At 45.0% G+C, this 21552-nt stretch overlaps 1 protein-coding gene across 6 annotated transcripts in view; it reads right to left on the reverse strand.

Annotated features, from left to right (window-relative positions):
• Positions 1–1119: 1119 nt before the first annotated feature.
• The window catches only part of arvcfb (ARVCF delta catenin family member b), a 119730-nt gene continuing 99297 nt past the window's right edge, over positions 1120–21552 (reverse strand). For 3 of the 6 annotated variants that reach the window (XM_030105051.1, XM_030105047.1, XM_030105049.1), the window contains 9 exons: positions 14907–15034; positions 13426–13576; positions 12958–13150; positions 11808–11919; positions 11300–11387; positions 9284–9337; positions 7702–7793; positions 5779–5891; positions 1120–3838 (listed from right to left, as the gene is read on the reverse strand). In XM_030105051.1, the coding sequence (XP_029960911.1) occupies positions 5790–5891; positions 7702–7793; positions 9284–9337; positions 11300–11387; positions 11808–11919; positions 12958–13150; positions 13426–13576; positions 14907–15034 (920 nt within the window). In that variant the 3' untranslated portion in view covers positions 1120–3838; positions 5779–5789. Of the gene's footprint in view, positions 3839–5778; positions 5892–7701; positions 7794–9283; positions 9338–11299; positions 11388–11807; positions 11920–12957; positions 13151–13425; positions 13577–14885; positions 15035–21552 lie in introns of all 6 variants that reach the window. The other 3 variants (XM_030105048.1, XM_030105046.1, XM_030105050.1) reach the window with 2 other exon arrangements.

The following is a 21552-nucleotide window of genomic DNA, read 5'->3' on the forward strand; positions in this document are numbered from 1 at the left end:
ACCATGTTTATTCCAGATGGTAAACATCAAGAGGGCAAGACTTCTGAAGCAACACACACAAACCACAGCTACATCATTAGCAAAAGCATTTCATACTTACCTCGACTGGAATACTCTGCAAAATACCTTTGATTTGCTTTGAACATGCTTTGAGACAAGTATCACTGAAAACTCTGCTTTCACAGGCAGAAATGGGAAGTAGGCTGAATTTATTCTGCTTTGATCAGAGCTTAGCCAAATGAATAATTAAATAAAAATCAGACATGTATTCAGCAATGGAGTGCCTGCTCCCTTATTTGAGATGATTCAGAGAAAACAGTTTAATCTCACCTTGGGAAGCACATTTATATCAACATAAATTGTGCCCACCTTTGCTGACAAGAATTAACTTTATGTCACACACTAAAATATTTGGATATTGTGTATTGAACGTTTAGAGTGATTAAGAGTTAAGAACTTCTGACTTTTTGAAAATTTGTCTGTTATTTCTGTGCTACAAAATCTATGTGCATGGGCTACAGGACTGACTGCACACCGCAAGTTTCCATCCATCCATCGACATAAGGCGTCTTACAAGGTCCATGACTGGGACAATTACCCACAAACATACAAACTTTCAACCATTCAGTCAATTTTCTCAGGGAGGTGCAGAGCTGATCCCAGTGGAGGCAACTCAGTGTCACCAATTAGCCTTAAACACAATGTTGGACGTGTATCTGGAGGAAAAAAACAAACCCAAACACACAGGGAGAACATGTAAGCACCAGAAATGGAAGCTCAGACTGGAAGTGGACATGCTGTCACTGTGAATCAGGAGTGTTAACTGAACCACTGAACCTCTATGCAGCCCTATACTGCTGAATGTGAAAAAACTCACACTGACTCAGGCAACACTTTATTTCCAGGCATGATTTATTGAAAACACACCAAATTTATACTCTACAAACCAGTATTTTTCCGTTATGTTTAACAAGCGTAATATTTGCCTCTGGGTATTAGTAAAATTAACATAATACATTCTGTCACTGTGGCATCGCTTCTGCTCGCTACGAAAGCATTAACAACTTTACTCCTCTAGGAAATCAAACCGTTTTCCCCCCCAATGATTCTATCTTTTTAAAAGTTTATAATACAATGTAATACAAGGCAGAAACCCACCAACAGTCTAAACTACTTGGGGCTGGGGGCAGTGGGGAGGGGATGAATGGAGCGATGAGCTGAGTGGAGGGAAAACAGAGGGAGGCTGACACAGGAGAGGGAGAAACCAGGAGCATGGAGAGATGGCGGTCGAGGGGGAGGAATAAAGTTATATAAAACACACTTATCTACCATGGAAAAGGTTAAGGCACATGATAGGTACAAACACATCTGCTACTGAGTAGTACAGTTACTGTATTTTGACGGTCTTGAATCAGTTTTATCTACACAGGTAGGTTTGTTTTGACTCGATTCAATGTGTGTCTGTATCCATTCACTTTACAGCACAGTTGTGTGGCTCTTTTTTGAAGCGTTTTTTTTTCTTCTTTTTCTTGTAAATGTACAACAGGGTGCACATCCACAACCCCCCCCCCCCAAAAAAAAAAAAAAAATCCTTCTTTTATGAACTGATGTAAGTACGACTCCAGATCCTTTGGTTGTGGCACTGCATACTGCAGTCAGTAATAGACAGTCATGTGGGTCTCCGTCCAATGAAAGCACAAACTTCTGAGGACACACAAAGGGATGCTAGGTATCATAAAGATTTTAGCCTCTGAAATTAAAATTTATACACTTTTTTTTTTTGTAGATCATTGATTTTTACCACAACGTACATCTTTGTAAACACTGTGTAAAATATGCAAGCTTCATAAAGTCACATACGTCACAAAAAAAGAAAAAAAAAAACATCCGACTTCAACGCAGGCACATGCCGTTCGCCTTGATGACGCATGAATGATCCCCCATCTGATTGGATTCACTTCAATAGCAATAGAACTCTGCATCCCTCTGCTTCATCGTTATCCACCCTGTAACGCTGTAAAAATATATATACTATATGACCAAACTGGATGTTTAATTTGTACAGTGTGACGCAGCAGTTTGCCTGGAACCACATCCGGTCATCGTCCGCCTGTTCGCTCCGTCTGCACGTGAATGAATTCGTAAATATCCAAATGACACCACAAAAACTGGCACTTGGAAAGAATAGAATATAAACATCTGTACAGAGTTTCTTCATGCTCACGACTGAATATTTCTCTTTGAGATGCGCCGGTGGAGGATGGCTCAGGGCTGGTGAATGCATAGGGAAGACAGAATGACGGTGGGGGGGTGGGGGGGCTCCAGACGGAGGGGGCAGCCAGAGAAACACATATTCACTGTTTTTAGAAAGAACACTGCAGATAAACCTCTTTTTTTTTTTCTTCAGGTAACTTCTGACAAATACAAAATATAAATAGGTGATCGTCGGCGTAACTCGACAATATCTGACACACATTTAAGTTACGTGGTTATTTCTTGCTTACAAACGTGGTGAGCATTTATCAAATGAGATGTGCTTTCCAAACAATGTGATATTAATATACAACTAAGAAGTTTGTGTTTTTTGTCGCTTTTTTTCTCCTTAATTTTTCTTTTTTTTTTCCTCTTTTGACCCCAATATACATTTATATAAAATCCAACAAAAATAAAAAAACGCTTTTAGATCTATCCCTTCAACAAAAGAACAATCTTCTGTTTCTTTCTCAAAAACACGAATCACTTATAAACAAAATGCCTTGCATCCTCTTTTTTTTTTTTTTTAATACATGTCATTGATAAAAAGCAACCAGCCAGGAAACTCTGGAAAGCGCATCGCGACGCAACCGGAGCGTTTTCACAAGCAACCAGACGCGTGTGCGACTCACACACGTCCACCAGCGTGACGCAAAGTCTTTGTTGCTTTTGTTTGTCTCCATTTCAGTTTACTTCCCTGATGCAACGTGAACACAAACCTCCTCCGCTGTCATTTATCACTTGCTTGTCTACCGACCACAACTTGCAGACTCCTCACTTTATAAAAATGGACATCAATCACCTGTTTCAAAACGTTTGATTTCAAAGCAACTCAGTGCACTTTTCTTTTTTTTTCTTTTTTTGTCATGAAAATACACAGTGAACCCAAATGGATTTTCAGTTCATGAGAGCAGGCTGCCAGGAGCATGTTTATCCACTATGCTACAGTTCTTAAGCTCGGTTTCTGTCCTTCTTACTTCCATTTTTTTTCTCCTTGTGTTCATCCCATCAAATCAAATCAAACATTCAGTGACCTTCAAACAAACCCGTCCAAGCCCGTTCACATCAAACTACCAACGTTGGACAACGAACAGAGCGAAAAGCTCCAAAACCCACAAAATGTGTGGTAAGATTGTAAAAAAAAAGAACAAAAAAACAAAATTAAATGAAAACCATCAGTTATTCATTTCATCTTCCACAGGATGCCCTCAAACACACATTCCTTTAGCTTTCTTCTCTCCTTCTACTCGTCGCGTCCGTTCCTTCAGCAGCACCGGCCTCAGTCCGCCTCTCGTCCAGAGTCAACGCTGTAAAGTTCACATGATGTCCAGTGGGAATGTAGATATGAGAAACTAGTTATAGTAGTCACTTTTTATTTTTATTTTTTTTCTCTGAAAAGCATGACTGGATTGCTGGCTGCTGCTGCTGGGTAGTCACTGTTGTGATCTTTTTTTTTTTTTTCTTTTCTTTTTAAATCGCTCTTCTAGACAAAGTCCAACTCCACAGATGAGCTGTGAGTGAAATGGCAGTGGTGATATGAGAGATCCTCTTCAAGCTGGGGTGTCGCACTGGTGATATTTCAAGCCTGAAGCACAGGGACAAGGGAGAGCGCGGATTAGAGAGAAGCAATTCATGTTGAAAAACAGCAAATGAAGAGTTTCAGTTCAAAATTCTACACGGTCACTCTTAATTAAAATGTTATTATGGCACCTTTTTTTGTTTACCGGTCCAACCCAACTGTCTGAACTTGACCCCCCTTCATTAGTGGATTAGTAGACGACAAAAAACCATTATCAGCCTTATCCTGAGGAGTTACAAGTAAAATGCATTTCTCCACAGAAATAAAAGCATTTTGCTCTTAGTGAGTGTGAATTTGCACTGAAACCCTCCAGCCGCTGTGTGTGTGCAACAGTCAGCTCTCTTATTATCACAGTACTTGAACAATGCCATCATTGTCAATGCCTCAGTCATTGGGTCCAGATGGTGAATGGAGGCAGGAGACGGAGAAACAGATGCTTCATGTGACAGATGAAATCCTGCACGAGCTAAATGAAGTGGAAACGACTTACCTGACGATCATCTCTCACCATTACCTGGAGCCGTTTCTCACTTAAAGTGGCATAAATTACAACGGCCACCACAAATCACCACTTCATCTCTACAGTGCGTGAGGAGTCTCGTACAGAACTACGACGGACGGGCGGACGGATGGATGGACGGATGAATGGATGGATGGATGGATACGAGACTAACGGTCACTGATGAAGGCGGCTGAGGTATGAGGATGAGGATGAGGAAGGCGGTGCGATCTGACGAGAGGCCACTAACAGAGCAGCGATACGGCAGGAGGAGAGAAATGCTGCAGACAGGGCAAAGGCTTCCAGATCAGCTGCAGGCTGGAGAAAGTCTCTGAGAGGAACCAGAGACGGCTGATCTGAGCGCAGAGCCGACGAGCACTGAGGAGCTGCTTCCTTCCCTGGCCCTGGTTTACGGGTACTCCTAACTTTTTCTTATGAACTGTGCCACAGCTACACATTTATCTTCATTTAGCCTTTAGTGGTTTTTAAGTTCTCCTGAAATCCATTCTCCAAAAGCATATTAGACTTTTTATACCTTATACCTACAAAGAGACTATATGAGAAAGCAACTCCGTAATCACTTATATATCAAGTTAGAGCAGAAAAACATCCAGATCATTTATTCATCTGCGCCCTTCCTTACATCTCGGCCTGACATTTATCATGCCATTAAAGTGTGAGTTTGTGTATATTCAGGCGTCAATCATCAGCTCACATGAATAATTTATCTGAGATCATCTGACTTTGACCTGGGGAACGGCGTCCGTGTGCATGTATGCATATGTGTGTGTGTGTGTGTGTGTCTCAAGCACAGACAGAGGAGAGACTGTGAGCTTATGTGCATATCTTTCTTTTTTTTTTTTTTTTTCCCCCTTCCTCCCTGCTGCTTTTCATTAAGGGATAACCGAGTCCCTGGAGGATCTCTCCAGAATACAGAAGAATGATTCCCCTTCATCATTTGCCACCAATTTCAGCAAAGGCTGTCAAGGGAAGCAGCGAGTGAGGCGAGGCGTACATTTCAATGAGACAGGTGGTGCTGAATTGTAAACAGAGACTGAAGTCTGTCTACTTTCTACATGTTTTACAGCACGGAGGAGTCACGCTGTTCTCGCTGCTCTGATCAGCCCGGATTATCAGGATGTGGCAGCTGACCGCGACATAAACACCGAATGCAATCCGATCACAGAGGCAGAGTTCTCCTGAAGTTTTGGAAAAGAATCTTGTTCTTATGGATAACTAAAATACACGTTAACGCAACGTCCATGAAAAGAACAAGGTGACTTCTCCGGCTGAAGGTGGCAGCAGGTTCACATGGGAAAGTGTGAGAGTGAGAGGAAAGCAGGCAGAAACTGAGAACAAACAGGGATGAAAGAATGTGCTACGAACCAACCAATAAAGTGCAGGTGGTTGCTATTGTTTGTGCTTTTTTGTTTTTTTTCAGACCTACCATGCATGCATTTAGACCCAGGAGTCAACAGGCTGAGGCTTAACATCGCAAGCGTCCACCAGACTGACCGCAGGCCTGTTACTCCTGATATAGTGTTTCCTATTTGTGTCATTCTGTAGCCAGGAGGACGGGTTAAAAACAAACAAACAAAAAAAAAAACAACAACACATAGTCAAACAAAAAGAGGTCAGTACATTTCACGTATACACTCCCACTCACAGACACATGCGTCCAGGACAGGATCAGAGAAGCCAGTGTTAGTTCCCTGCCTTAAGGAGAACTTGGAGAGAAGTCAGAGTGATTACAAAACATGCAAACGAAAGAGGGAGAGAGCAGCTTTCAAACAGCCATTCGAAGCGAGCACAACACCTCTGGGAAGTGCAGACGGCAGACTTAGAAGACAGCTTTGGACTAATGCTGGAAGGCCTGTACACTCCGCAGACAAACAGGAGTGTTTGCTGTGATTACTGCTGTCTGGAGCTTCTGAGCTGGTTAAAGCAGGCGAGGCCGAGAGCTTCGGCTGCTGCAGCGTTTAGCCCAAATGTGATCAACTGGACTTGTCAACTGTTAAAACTGCTGGATTTTCCTGCCAGACTGTTTATTTGACCTTAAGAAGCTTCAAATCTTCACTTCTGGACTCAATAGAAACTCTGATTATTTTAAGCAACACAGTGAGAGAGCCCAGAAAGAAAGGAGTGAGAATAACAGCCAGCACAGAGAAGAGAAACACAAGAAGAATCTTCACACATTGTTTTTTCACAGCGTTCCTCCACGTCTTGATTGGAACGGAAAAGCAAACCGGCTGCACTTTTAAATAAAAAAAAAAGTCATATTAAAAAGAAAATCAGTAGCTTAATAAGGATGCCATTAACTAGTTTCGATGTGAGCAAAATGTTCATGAGTAAAATATCTGTTGTTTGTTCTGATGCAGTACAGTTTTTACCAGGTTTTATTCAGAGGATTATTCAGTTTCTGAATCAACAAGTTATGTCATTTATTATGATGGTTCACTCTTACAGACAAGCACAGGGTTAAAGTAACAAAAACACACTAGTATTATTATTATTATTATTATTATTATTATTATTATTATTATTATTATTATTTTATTTTATTTTTTTATCATTATCGATTTTGGCTTTGGTACAACTCTGAACGGTATCTTTCACATTTATTAGTGTCAAAGCAAACAGGAGCCCCTCAGTGTCGTTTAACTGTAACATTTACTGTATCAAACAGCAACAGTTTATTAGCATCCAGACAAGAGGAGCTCACATGCGGACTGCTAACTGCACCGTTACTCCTCCCAGGAACTTAATATCCGCCCTGTGAATTATTTTACGAGTTTGTTTTATCAAGCGCTAAAGAGAAGATGTGTGATCACACACCTGAGGAGACATCCTAAAGTGAGTTCGCTGGACTCTTTACTGCATTCATTTTAGAGTCCCGGAGGGTAAATTTGATCCATCTACGAGTAAATTGAATGTAAAATAAACAAAAAAAAAAGAGTCTTCATTTAGTTTTCCTGAGACTCTGCTTTGAGCTTGAATGGTCGATCAGACTGACAATAAACTCTGCAGTGGGAGCGTCTGTGGGATCAGCCGGCGGCCGTTTCAGAATGCAGCGGTCTGCTCAGTGCCACGGCGAGGGTCGGCTGTTCCTTTGATCAGCCTCAGATTAATTACTTTACGAGCTCCATTAAGTGGTGGCTCGCAGATCCGAGGCCGTCCACAGAGCCGAGCCGGACGGAGAACGACAACGTCCAGCCTCTTCCAGAGGATCGATGGGATTAAGAGCCTCTAATGAGGGCCTCCACAGAAAACACGAGGAGGGAGGGACACCCGGCGCCAGAGGGGGCGTCTGATCACGTTTCAGCGGCACTTCATTATTTCATCCCCGGGGACGTCGGAGCCCTGGCCGTACCTTCAATGGCTCCCGTTCTGTCAGGTCCACCGAGTTGTCCCCCGTCTTGTACTTGCAGTCTTTGTCCCTCTGGTCGATGGTGGAGTAACCATCTAATAGGAAGAGAGAGCAATGGTCAGCTGGTTTTCCTGTCTTCTACAGCAAAAAACCAAAAAACCAAACTGACAGATCCATTTCTCAGCACTTAGATCAATGCTGTGTTCGACAGCACTTTGAGGAGCAGGACTCGACCCTCTCACTCTGGAAACGGCGCTGTGTCTTGGTCATTAAATTTTTTCCACACAGCAGGACAAAGCCCAGGTCTTCAGATCAGAAGTAGAGAGGAATCTTTAACTTTTCATCTCCTATCTCAGAATCTCTGGAAGCAAGAACGAATTCTCTGCAGGATATTTGACTCAGTTTTGAGCTTCATGTCAGGTGAGCTACTAAGCAGTTTATCAGTCCGAGTTCATCGACGCTGGCAGTCCGTCACTTCATTCAGTCAGCTGATTCATGTGTTTATAACCTGCGAGGCGTCTCTTCTGGTCTCCCTGCAGAAAACGCTGCACCAGTGGAGCTTCATACTGTTTCTCTCTACAGCGAGGCTGTCCAGCGTCAGATCTCAGCAATGTCTCTTAGGATGGCTTGTCAATGCAAGAGTGTGTCTGAAGTCATGGAAAATAGCTTCATGCTTCAGCTCTGCTCAGATTTGTCAATCAGCTTTTAGAAATACCACAGACTCTCAGGCTCTGATCTGGATATTCAAATTCTGCTACACTTTGTTCACTTCTTGGATCGTCCGGGTTTTTAATTTAATTGACTGTAGCTATCGCCCTGGTTATTACATTGCTGAATTGCAGATTTCCTGAAATGATTCTGAGCCCCTTCAATAATGAGCTACGGTTTTGTAGCCCAGCTTTTCTCTCTGAATATTCTGGTGTGTGAAAAACGAACCAAAATCCAGCCTGACACATCCGATATTGCAAATGCAGAAACTAGATCAGGATGACCTGCCTTCATTTTCATGAAATTCTCAGCTCTGAGCAAGATTTGGATGAACACCGTAAGTTCACAATGACTGACAAAACACAAGAAGAGCAGCCTCAGCAAAAAAACTGTCAGTGCTATGCTGTTCTCATGAATTCCATTTTGTTCCTGATGGAGGTGACTCTTCTACACAAACCTTCATAAACACCTTTAAAACTGTGAGGACCACCAGCATCTGGTTCAGACAATGAAAAAAAAAAAAAAAAGACAAAATCTCATTCAATATTGAGTTTGAAAGAAGCACTGCAGAGCAGAATCTGCACCGTGACACATTCAGAGTATTTTCCTGAGGCAGACAGAGAACCGCCCTCATCTCTGGGTGTCGACTTTCTAATGACGGCCCGGTTTTGTACAAGCATCTTGTCAAAAGAAGAGTCTCTGCATGCAGCATCCTGTCTGAAGCCCGGCCCATCACACCCCGATCAGAGCCCAGCGGCAAAAATATTCAGAGGAAATAAACTACCCTGGCGATGGTTGAAGAGATGTCAAATGAAAGGAGGCGCTGTTGGACTCTGGAGAGAGATTAGAGGAGAGCGAGCTCTTCTTTGGCTCTTACCTGGGCCCAGCTCATCCATAGGTATCATATCACCACTGCCACATTTCCCGGTGCCTGAAAAGCATTCATATGCCGTTTGTACAAAAGCAGCACAAACACAAACTCAGTCAGTGAGTCAAAACGCTGCTGCTGCTGCTGCTTTTCAGGGTAATGGGCCTCGGCCAGTGATTGAATAATGCAAACTGAGAGTGGGCAGACATGAGCGCCGCATGTATGGATGCAAAAAAACTCCCAGAAAAATAACAACAACAAAAAAAAAAAAACAAGGCTTCAGGCCAGAAAGAAGACGCTGCTGCTGATATGCTATTGACTCCTCAGTCAAGAGATGCTTGTTGGGCCAATGAGCGCCAGAGGTCCGTCTCCACCCCCACACTTCCTGCCGCTGCTATGAAGCGAAGCGCGGAAGGCAAGAAAGTGCTGGGCTGATTCTTTCTTTTTCACCTGCTCACTTCTTCTTAAAAGGCTGCCGCAATTAAGCGACTTGCATTTGTGGGTTTTAGCAGGAGAGCCGAGTATGTGGGCCGCCAAATCTCTGCAAACGCCTCGCAGCCTGTTTTACTCTGGCTGCTGGCTGCAGCTTCCAGCATCCTCAACCTCAAACACGCTGAACATGTGTGGGATGAGCTTTTCGTCTCAGAGAGATCAGCACAACCGCGTCGGGGGATTCGTCCCACGGCGGAGTCGAACCGCTGGCTGCATGTGGGTTTCTCTTTCAGAATGAATACAACGCTACATTCCTGTCCACAAGCAGGAGCTGGTCGTCACAGGCTCATCCCACAAATGCACGGCACTTAGAAATGTAGCATAAAGCTCCATCACAGTGTGGGAGCACAGCTCTGTGGAGTTGAGGATCTTCTGCATCGATGCTGCGTTCTTTACTTTATGTGGCTGCAGAGTTCACTCCTCCACCTCCTTTTTCTAATTCTTGTTTTTTTTTCTTTTTCTGACTTTCATGAGGAGCGGCACTTCAACATTTAACACACCACAGCTTCACCAGGCCGGAGATGAGAGCCGCGATGTTTCAAGCACAGTGCTTCAATTAATACAGCCATGAGGAGGGGAGGAGAAAATAAAACACACACACACACATCCAGTTTGTCTGAGGCTGCTTGAGGACTGTTGGGGTAGGGTCACTGTGGCAAAAAAAAAAAAGTATTATACTTTATTGTAAAACAGTGTCTGGATGAGTCAGGCAATATATTTTTTGTGTGTTTTCATTGCCAACAAATCCAAAGAAAAATCCCTCAATAAAAATACTGCGTGTGCAGCCGTACCTCATTCAGCCCGGCCGGTTTTATCTCATCTGCCTGCCTCCCTGTTGCCCGAAAAACTATTAGAAAGCTCACTGACTCACCCAGCGCAGTGGATATGCTCCTTCACTGACGTGAACTCGTGCAGTGTGGTTATTTCCACAACATTCCCACAAACACAGCTTTATATTTTGTTCTCATGCATATCGACCTGTTGTTTTTCTTTAAAACCATCTATAAATACATCTGATTTCATTCTCCAGCTGGGTTTACTTATACACCTGTCAGACTAGAAATAAAACTTCTTTTAACTGTAGCATTTCGCAGAATCAATCAGCCTGATTTCAAGAAAATTTGAAAATATTTGAGGAAAAGCTTTGGTTCTATTATGTACAAATAAGAAATTTCACATCTATGTTGTAAAAAAAGATCTGATAATTATGTTTACAAGGAAGTGCAAACTATTTGCAATTCAATTTCTGTATTTACAGTGATTAAACACACTTGGAATGATTGTTGATTGCATGATTAGATTTTGTGTTTTAATGAGATTTGTTATCAAAAAGTAATTATACCTCATGGGATTTGTCGACAATGAAAAACTGTCTTTGGTGTTCAGATTTAAATCAGAAATTAGACAAATCAAGATAAAACATGTTTGTTTAACTGAAGTTCATGATGGGATATTCTGATGTTTCCACTGTGCCCTCAGGTGACCCTTCCCCTTCACTCCTCAGAGCAGGTGGAAACAGCCACGGAGCCTCACCTTGGTTCTTCTCCATCAGGGGCAGGGTGGTGTCGTCGTAACCGGGCTTCCCGTTCTTGGTAGCTTTCGGGGTGGTCGTGACTGCAGGCTGAGACACGGGGTGGAGGAAACCACATCGCATTTATCTCATCCAACCATAACGTGAAAATCAGATGTACTGCGGAACAGGACGGCTTCATTTTCTAATAGCGAGTTAAGACTGAACAGATCACCAGGTAATCATCTGGAGTTAATTATGTGGCCTTAATGTGTAATATCAGCCCGCCTCATGCACAAGTGTATTCCAATTTCAGTCACGAGAGATTATTCTGTAATTATTTTACAAAATTAATCACAAGTGATTAATGATTCTGCTAAAACATTGTCATAATAATGCTCACTCAGTGACACATCAATTAAGGAAAGTGATTCTATAAATTACTTATCAAAATGTTGAGCTAATAAGTTGAAGCGATGCTGCAGATTGAGGTTGTGTGAGAAGGAAAGTGTCTCCGTCTCAGGTGTTTACCTGGAAGTGGCTTTTGTTCCAGCCGTCCTTGGTCAGAGCGTTCCGCAGCTCCTTGTAGCTCCAGACCGTCTGCAGCACATGGGAGGCCGCCTTTGTCTCACGTCCTGATTGGCTGAGTAAAACGAAAGCCAGACAGAGAAATGCAGAAGCGGGTTAGAAAGTCGGAAGAATAATCCAAATCCAGCGACAGCCGGTGGAGCTGCTGCAATCTATCGACCGCTCAAAGACCCGGAGTCCCCCGAGCTGCTCCGAGGTCTGCTTCTTAATTCACAGACAGATGAGCGCACATTTCCTTTCATTAGCTACCTCTGTGCTACTAGTATTAATTACATGTGGGTGGAAGAAGAGGGGGGGGGGTTTCTTCAAAGAAAGCTAATCTCAGGAGGCTGACAGGAAACGCCGCTGTTTGGTCTGGGAGTGGAGCGCGTGTCTTCATGTTCATTAGAGGGACTCTCCATATGATCAATACATGGCCACACAAGGACCGGCCTTTGAAAGGAGCTCTTGATCCGACATTAAAAGTGTGCTGCGGTGAAGGCATACTTTATTTTGCGGTGATTAGCACTGTCCTAATGTGAGGCACCTCTTGAAAATATCAAACTGAACACTCACTTATATAAGCAGAAGCTTCAGAGGCCACCCGAGTTAAGAATAGCCTCCGGTTCTGAAAGCCGGGTAATTAATGCGTGGTGGGCAGTAATGTCTGTATGCTCGGGCTTGTTAGAATATAGTATTGTGCTCGCCAAGCTCCTGCCATTAGAGACACATTACATTGTCTCCCATGAATACTAATATACGGGCTCATGATGCAAATTGCTTTCAAGGTCGTACTGTAATTATTAAATGCACTGTGTGACATCTCAATAGTTTATTCACACTCTCTCCGTGGCTAGCCATCTTTGTTTGGTTTACTGTGCAGAATGGACACATATATTATAGGAAAATTGATATAATAACCTCGAATAACAAGTCATTTTCTGCTCATCTGTGAATAAACTAGACAATGCATAAAACTTGCAATTTAACTCAAGTAAGACACATACGTGTGAATGTGATTTCTGCGATAGAAAAAAAAAGAAAAGGGGAAATCGCGCAGTGTCACTCTCAGAAAGGCTACAGGCCACACTGAAAGTGTGCGCTGAGTTTCTACCTGGTCCTGTTGATGGCGACCAGCTTCTCGATGGCCTGGGCCTGGATGAGGGACCGGGCGTTCTCGGAGCTGTCGGTGACGATCTCGTGGATGGTGTTGAGGATGGCCACCACCGTGTCTTCCTCCAGGTTCTTGGCCGGCCGCTGCTGCCCGCTGGGGAGGTTGCTCACCAAATCCCGCATGGCGTAACTCCCTGGAAGGTCAGGCATTTGATTGATTTGAAATAAATCATTCAGATTCTATTAAGTTTTGGAGTAAGCGTTCATGCACGTAAAACTACTGAAGGTTTATTTTTCCCCAGTCCTGGCTTCAGTTGATATATGTGCATTTTAATATGACCACTGCTCAAGACTAGACTGTATATTTAAGGTTTGTTGTCTCGTCCACAAACACCCACCGCCTCCGTCTGTGTCCATAATGATTCTCAAATCTCGGATGAGAGTGTGTGTGACCGTGCAAATGATGTACCAATCAGATCCTTGTTGCGGCGGTCGATAGACAGGTTCCGCAGTGCGATGGCGACGGCCCGAACCACCTTGTCGGAGTCGGAGCGGAGCAGCTCCACCAGGATGGGAAGACCTTTCTCCTTCCGCACCGTGGCTCGGATGTAGTTGGACCACTGCGAAGCAGAGAGGCAGAGGGGCTGAGCGAGGACGGGCTGCCAGCAGCTCCCTGTTTGACATTCATGCAGATCTACACGCTCCCCTCCAGAGAGCTGCCCGGTGCGACCGCGCTCCTTTTCTTCCCGCCACCGGGGGGACCGCCACTTTCCGGGTCACCTTTGTGACAGCGGTCCGGGGAGGATCGGACGCTTCTTCTCATGCAAATGCTTTCGAGCTCACGCGCCCCCGGTCCGCCACTCACTGAATACAAGACGGCACATTTGCGCTCCTCGGTCTCGGCTGATTCGCAGCGTTACACAGCGGGGCTCTGAACGGACATGTGAGATAATTTGTCTTAATTTAAACATCAGTGCATTTTACTTCTCATTTTTTTGTAGCATGAAACATTAAGCTTGACATAAAAGGATTTCTCTTCCAAGCACTGACACCCCAAGAGATGTAATTAGGCAGGGAGGTGGCACAGCGGAGCCACCAGGTGGCAGTAGTAAGCCTCAGAAATAAACCTGATCCTGTGGCGAGAAGCAGAGGCGAAAGGAAGAGGCTGATTTAAGGCAGAGGCTGGGATATCTTCTCAGGGAACAGGACATGCTCTGTCCAGGTACAAGGAGTGACAAGACGCTCCACAGGTTCCCCAGCACAGCCTCACATTCTCATCAGCTTAAGCAAGAAGACAGAAAGATTCCACCTTAAAATGCTCGTCTTAACTGAAAATCACTCCTGCTGATTTATTCACAACAATGAACGTGATTCATGAGAGAATTAAAAGGCAGAGAGTCGGGTGTTTACAGTCTGACACGGGCGTGATGGAAGCTGGAGTGGGCTGGACGCCGGAGGTGTGTGTGCGCGTGTGTGTGTAAACTGGCATCTGACAACTGGCCTTCCTGATGCCCGCGAGCCAAACGGCCTCTCGGCAGCTCCGCGGACGCTCTAATTGGGATAAATGTGACTGAATGTAGAGGCTCTGCATCCTCCATCATCACGAAGCAAACGTCTCAGAATTCAGAGCGGAGATGAGATTGAGGTTCACGCTGCTTATACGACCTCTCTGGAATCAAGCAGCGGCCTTCTCATGGTTAAATCTGCTCCGAGCTGCCTAAAGACTGGCGTCTCGATGTTGAAAAGTGATTAAGCTTTTTGGAAGGTCCACGCTTAGAAGAAAGTTTCGCAGTTTCTAAACCTCACACTTTTGCTCAAATTATAAAACTCCTGCAACTCAAAGGTCAACGGCAAAGTCACAAAGTTGGGAGAAAAAAAAGATGTGCAAAGAAATAATGAGTTGAGAGAATTAGTGCGTCTGCGTTGTACCTCGCCCTGCCCAGTACTCACAGTCCACTGTCCAGCACTGAGGTTCTGCAGAGCGCCGGCGGCTGCCTCCAGGGTGTTGTAGTTCTGGCTCTCCGTCAGCAGTGATAGGTAGAGTCTCACCACTTCGGGCTGATACAACAACTCGAAGCCTGCAGGGAAATACGCGGGAAGAAACACGCTAGTTAGAGTCCCTGAGCAAGACAGACGGGCCAGTTAGCCCGTGTGAAGGTGCTGGTGGAGGTTCAGCCGCGGTCCGCCGGGAGTTTCCTTTGGCATCGCAAAACAGGAGAGAAGTTTAAAACAAAAACCTGTGGTAGGTAAGAGCAGGAAAACTTATACATTTGGACTGCAATTTTTTTTTCTGCAAAGTTTGTGAAAATGTACACATTTCCTTTGGCAATACACTCGGGGAAAAGAGCGAACAGCGACAGAAACTTGAGTCCGAACTGTACGTTTGGCTTCTCAATGAGATCCGACGGCTTCACGAGGAAGTGCTGGAGCGGCGCCTGGTACATTTCCACTGAGCGAGACTAAAGCCTAGCCACCGAAAACACATCAGGATAATAAATGAGGAGAACACAAGAAGGAGAAATTATTGATCCGGCAGCCCCGACCAATCCTCGAGCCTGGGAGAGGGAGGTTTATCTCGCCGCAGCACGAGGCACACCGCCACAGTCAATCATTAGGCCTCCCTCTGATGGGAACGTAATTACATTATCAGCTATTAGACAGTGCAGGCAGCAGCAAAGACAGAGGCGGCGAATCACATCCAATCACATTTATTCATCCAGGGTTTCTTGTTTTTTGTTTTTTCTTTTTTCTATTTTGCTCAAACAGGTTAATTGCGATGTGTTTTACAAGCAGCCAACAAGACGGGGAACAATTCAATTAAAAGGGGAAGATTCAGAATCGTCGTAACTCCTCTCTGCAAGGTCATTTCTCGCCGTTCGGCTCTGAAATCACACCACGGGAAAAGGAGACGTGCAGTCAGATTTCAAACCTCTGGCCGATCTATTCATCCATTCATCTATCTTCTCAACAGCTTCATTGAATTAGAGTCACGCCGGGCTGGAGACGATCCCAGCCGACTGTGGGAGAATGCACAGCAAATGGGACCGGTTCACCTGAAACAGATAAAGAACTGCAGGCCCACAGTCCGACAACCCTGACCCAGAACAGAAGCAGTGTTTCAGGTGAAAGTGTCGGGCCAGAATCGGGCACTACGCACCAAGGTTTTAACAAAATTCCCTGATCCTGAACTTAGCTGATCCTTTGAAGCTGTTGGCTAAAATTGCCTTTTGCTGAGCTACAGCTCCTTTCCTGTCATCTACAAGAACACACAAGCAATCTGAAATCCTCCTTCCACTGCTGCAGGCTCAAACCGACGGAAATGAAGCCCGGTGTCTCTTCTCGTGTCTTGAGAGTCCGGCACTTCCAAGGTCCGATTTGAAAACCCCTGCACTATGTTGGTTGGAATGTATGGGAGCCATCTTTGAGATGTTTTTCTGAGATGTAGAGAACGAACCTCTGCATTATAAATGGGATGGACAAACATTAAATCAAATCCCACATAAAGGGCACTGTAAGGTAGTGTCTCTGTTTTATTGACCTGCTTATTTTAGTCAAGAGAGCCTTAAACAGTAACAGGAGGGAAAAAATGTCATTTTATGCTTGAAAGGCACAGCATAAAGTGACGTTTATGCCACGGAATCCACAACGCACACCCGTAATTTGCAGACATATAGCGGAAGCTGGGGCGCTCTGTCATGTTTCCAGACTGAGACGTGGTTGTTAACGCTCGGAAAGCCGGGGGTTTTCTTCCCTGTGGCGTTCCCCCTCGAGATGCTGCCTCCAGAATGTGTGTGGGAGGAACTACCAGATTGCCGAACGTTACCGGAGGCTCTGCATGGGAAGCCTTGAACTTATTTTTACAGAAGCAGCAGAATGAAGAGTCGACAGACCCCGGTTATGAACATATATCACATGAAGAGGTTTTTTTTTTTTTCTTTTTTCTCTCGGGGGCTACGGAAGAAGGGAGAGCCTGCAAAGCAGACACTCAGCAACATTCTGCACACGCCTCATATTTCTGGGCCTACTGGGTGCACACTCAGCAAACCGGAGGCCGTCATGCAGACAGTCCTGATGGCAAACATTTCATCTCCAAGGCGGAGTGTCTCCGCAAACTGTCACCCGTGTTGAACCTGGTATAGATTGCTCGCCATTCCAGCCCGAGGCGGTGCGACTTTGGCCATCCCAGACGAAAGACAGGCAAGTGTGGTGATTTATTCGACTGCGGTTTAAAATCTCCAGCGTTGCACAAGAACACAGTTTGCCGGCTTTCAACATGGGCTAGATACAACGGTCACCACCACTGAGCATGACCTTTGACCCCCACCAGCTGCCTGGAGCGCCTTAAGGTGGCCGCCCGCTGCATCCCAGGAACAGGATGGGTAAATGTGGAAACAGGAATCCAAGGGGGTTAATAAAGTATGATGGCTCCAGTTTAGCTTTAAGCCGCCGGCGTTTCTCGTCTCCTGGTTACCATGGTAACTGTTGAATGCCTTTCAATGAGAAATAAATGTGTTGTATTCCCAGTAAGTTCCAATGAGTTTAGCCGCTCATGAGTGTATCAAGAACTCAATAGCTGATAGTTCATGAGGTCGTGTCTGGGTGATGGGGTCATTTACTGAAAAGGACACAGCTACAAAGAAAACAGCTAAATGCTCTTAAAATCCTTTTTTTTTGGTCCATTTTCAGTGAGATTAAGAAAATACAGGGGTTTTTTTTCTAATAAGACTCGATCATTTTGACCTGGTCTTTTTTGAAAGGGTTTTGGAAATTCTCGGATTTGGACTGTCCTTTATTGAGCCAGAAATGAATCTATATGTGGGCTTACATTTGCTGTCACTGATTCTGATTTTTATCGAGAAACTAAATACATGCAATGGGTTTGATGGAAGCGAGTCCTGGAGTTTGGTTTTTTTTTTTTTTTTGCATGCACTCTCATTGCACTTGAATTTGTTTTGAATCAGCTGCTTTTAGCAAAACAGGTCAGAGATACATCCTAAGAAAGGATAAATGTGTGTAAAAAGGAATCCAGATAGGCATCAATCGCAACAATTTAAGTTATGTTATTCTTTCATTGAAAAGGTGGATTACTGTTATTGGATTTAAGCAGCTTTCATTTTGCTGATTTTGAAGCTGATATTGTGCCTTTATGATGCTAACTTCGTTACAGTCTGCTAATACACTTTCAGGCAGACGAGCAGAAATCTGATGGTCTTGCACAGTCCAGCACACACCGACACTTTTCGGCTTCGCCACACACACACACACACACACAAACGGGCACGGTTGGTCGTGCATGCAGGAAATGCTCCCGAGATCTAAGCTGGGGCAGGAATGAGGGGCGAAGGGGAGGAGCGGCAGGTTATTTTTCAAAGCTGGAGACGATGGTGACAACTCCTGCAATGGAGGCGAAGCTCAATTAGTGCCTGGGCACGGAAGGGAAGGAGTTCTGCGGCGCCGTGGCGCGTGGAAACTGGGTCACACGGGGAAAGTTCCAGTGAAGTGATTGAGTGACGCTCAGAGAAGAGACGGAGCGTCACTCGCTTCAAGTGGCTTCACTATTGGCTGCAATTAATGCCAAGGTGTAGCAGAGTGACAGGCTGGTAAATGATAATGGATTACCTGGTGGCTGAGGGAGCCACACACACACACACACACACACACACACAAGCGCAGACTTGTAGAGCAGTTTTGGAGGGATTTAATATTGATGAATTCTCGCTCCTCTTACAGTAACCTTTTTTGTCCAACATTGAGTCTAATTTATTATATTCCGGATGAAGCATGCTAAAATGACATGCTCGCTCATCCGTTTTCTGAGCGTTTTATCATCTAAAATCTAAAGTAAATGAATCCCAGATGAACGGTCAAAGTCAAAATTTGTGATACAACAAAGAAAATATCGCAAAATCACATATATATGTTGTGGGATCCACAGTACGAAATTTATTAATACAGATGTGATCAAAAACAACTGAAACGTTTTGAGAAGTTGTGATTCACGGTGGAAATGAAGCTGATGGTAAAAGCGCTGCCTTGGATTTTTGCATGATGTGGATTATTCTGTTTTCATGAAGGAGACTGGATGGTTTGAGTATTTCACATGTCTGTCTATCCCGACTTTAGGTCGAAACAGGGAGGACATGATGGCGTCTCACTTTCTGCAACTCGGGGGGAGCTTTACGGAGCCGTGAATGGAATAAAGAGAGATAGCAAGGGACAAAGAGAGTGAGGGAGGGATAACAGCCGAGAGAAAAAACCCTCCCGTCTCTCATACGCCAGCGACAACGCTGCCTCTGCAGGTGAGTGTCAGACTCAGACACTGGAGATAGAGCCGGGGAAAGGCTTCAGGAGCAGTGCCGACCACAAAGTCGCAATCTGCCGCACAAGCAAACGAGGCCATTCCAGCGGGAGAACGTCAGGTCCAAGAGCCCCCGAGTCCCGTTCCACATCTGAAACTTCTGCACGTTTAACCCCGCCGGCCGCCGATTTATGTGAGAGTGTCTTTATATGAGCACACACAGGCACGTGGGAGAGAGCGGCGCTAATGAAGACTTTCTCAGGGCAGAGCCGCAGCGGGGAGACGGCCAGCACTGCACATCATTAAAAGTGGTTTGCCACCAATATAATAACGGTCGTGACTCTCTGGGGTTCATTAAAAACCAAAAAGGTGAGATGTGGAGCCACATAAACAAAACAAGTAAATTGGCAGGGTTCACATGGGGGGGGGGTGTTAGGAATGCCATAAAGTCATGCAGAGCCTGGAGGAAAATGCTTCTTTGTTGGTGTTTGAAATGCTAGCAGAGGCACCTGATGGATCCCATTTAGAGGTAATGTCAGCTTATTAATAGACAATTACGACTGGAACAATACCTGTAATTCATCCTTCAACAAAAGCAGACCAGAGCAGGAAACTACATCTCATTTCAAATCTAGATAGAAGATGGACACAAAACCTGCTGAAAGGTTTATTTATCAATCTCCACAAACACATAATAACAACCAATAGATCACAATATGACCTTTTTTTGTGTGTATCTCTGCTTGTTTTATTACTTTTGAATAAACAACTGTAGAAGGTAGCAGGTTTTACTGCAGCTGAGGAATGTATGCAAATATAAAAACTGAGATGGAGACTTGTTAGGAATGGATGGCACAGTCCTTGGGGATAAGGCAAAATATTTGCTGTCTGTTCTGAGGCTTAAGCATTACCAGAGGAGGTGACGTGTTCTGAAATCAGACGATCGGCTCGGGCTTCAGAAGTCTGGATCCCATTTGTATGCTGCAGATGCATCTTAGCATCAGGTGTGGATGTGATCAAGCTCTGATTTGAGGTGTGTGTTAATGTTGGGTGTGAATCACACCAAAGTGCACTTAACTGACTTTCAAATTGTCTTCCCACTGCTCTGTCTGCTAAAATCCGTGAACGTCTGCTCCTCCACGTCGGCTGCACTCAAAACAAACACTGCTTTACAATCTGACCCACGTCTGATTCAGCTGATTTAAAACATGCAAGTGTCCTCACTCTGAGCCGGAGGGGAAACATGTGATGGAGGAACACAATCCCGCGCTGTCCACTGCCCTCCCAGCAGACTTTAGCCTAAACAGAGTCTGCAAAGGCCACTGACCCTCCGGTCACCCCTTCAGAATGACAGGATCAGGAGTCGAAGCCTGGCTCTTTCCCTCTCGTTCCCAGTTGGCCCCCTCCAGACTGGCATCTCTATGGGCAGCCCCGGGGCAGCACTCATTAGCATACCCACATGGTGGCTGGCCTTCGTCTGTTGGATGTTGACAAAGCGAGGCAGAAGGTGGCAATTGGCCCGTCCCTGGGACAGCTACCCATCAGTTTTGGGCAACAAAGATGTCCTGGCAAGACTGTAAGGAGGTGGGGGGGAGACACGGAGGATGGAAATGGAAAGATATTGCTAAAGGCAGAAAGAAGACGTGGGGCACAGACAGACCCCTGTGTCACTCTCTTCCTCCGTCGTTGCCATTTCCCAGCAGGGGTCCTGCTTCAACATTACCAAAAGTTTGGGCCATGGAAGTTTCCTACCTTCTAGCACAAAAGCACCCTCTGCAGCAAGACGCCTCGATAGTGACGGGGAGTTCTTCCTCCTCTCAGCCCTGACAGGTCAGAAAAGTCCTGCTGTGGAGCTCATTGTCCAGAGAGGACACGTCAACACCGGCAAAGACTCGCTGACAAAATAACACAAAGACGATCCTGGAACTCTGTTATGAAAAAGTAAAATCTGTCCAGCCGTAGACCTGAAACTTTGGAGAAAAACAGAACCGGTGGGGCTTTCGCTCGTGAGCCGGGGTTGTATCAGTTTTCCGTGGCTCATGCAGGAATGTGCCTGGCAGCCAGCGGGCCTCTCACCGGATCAGCGCTGGTAATGCTACGGCTGTTTGTTTCGAGTGTCTCTCCTGCTAATGCAATAGTGCTTCAAGGCCCGAGGTGGAGGTGACGTTCGCCCAGATTAGAATCTGTGTGGGTGCAAATATTATTTCCCTTCGGATGAAAGACATATTGACAATATATGCCGCTTTTTGAACTGCGTGGGTGGAGGGAGGAAGCAATATTTGAAAAATTTGCTTTCAA

Source organism: Salarias fasciatus, chromosome 12 (assembly GCF_902148845.1).
Source record: "Salarias fasciatus chromosome 12, fSalaFa1.1, whole genome shotgun sequence".
Lineage (NCBI taxonomy): Eukaryota > Metazoa > Chordata > Actinopteri > Blenniiformes > Blenniidae > Salarias > Salarias fasciatus.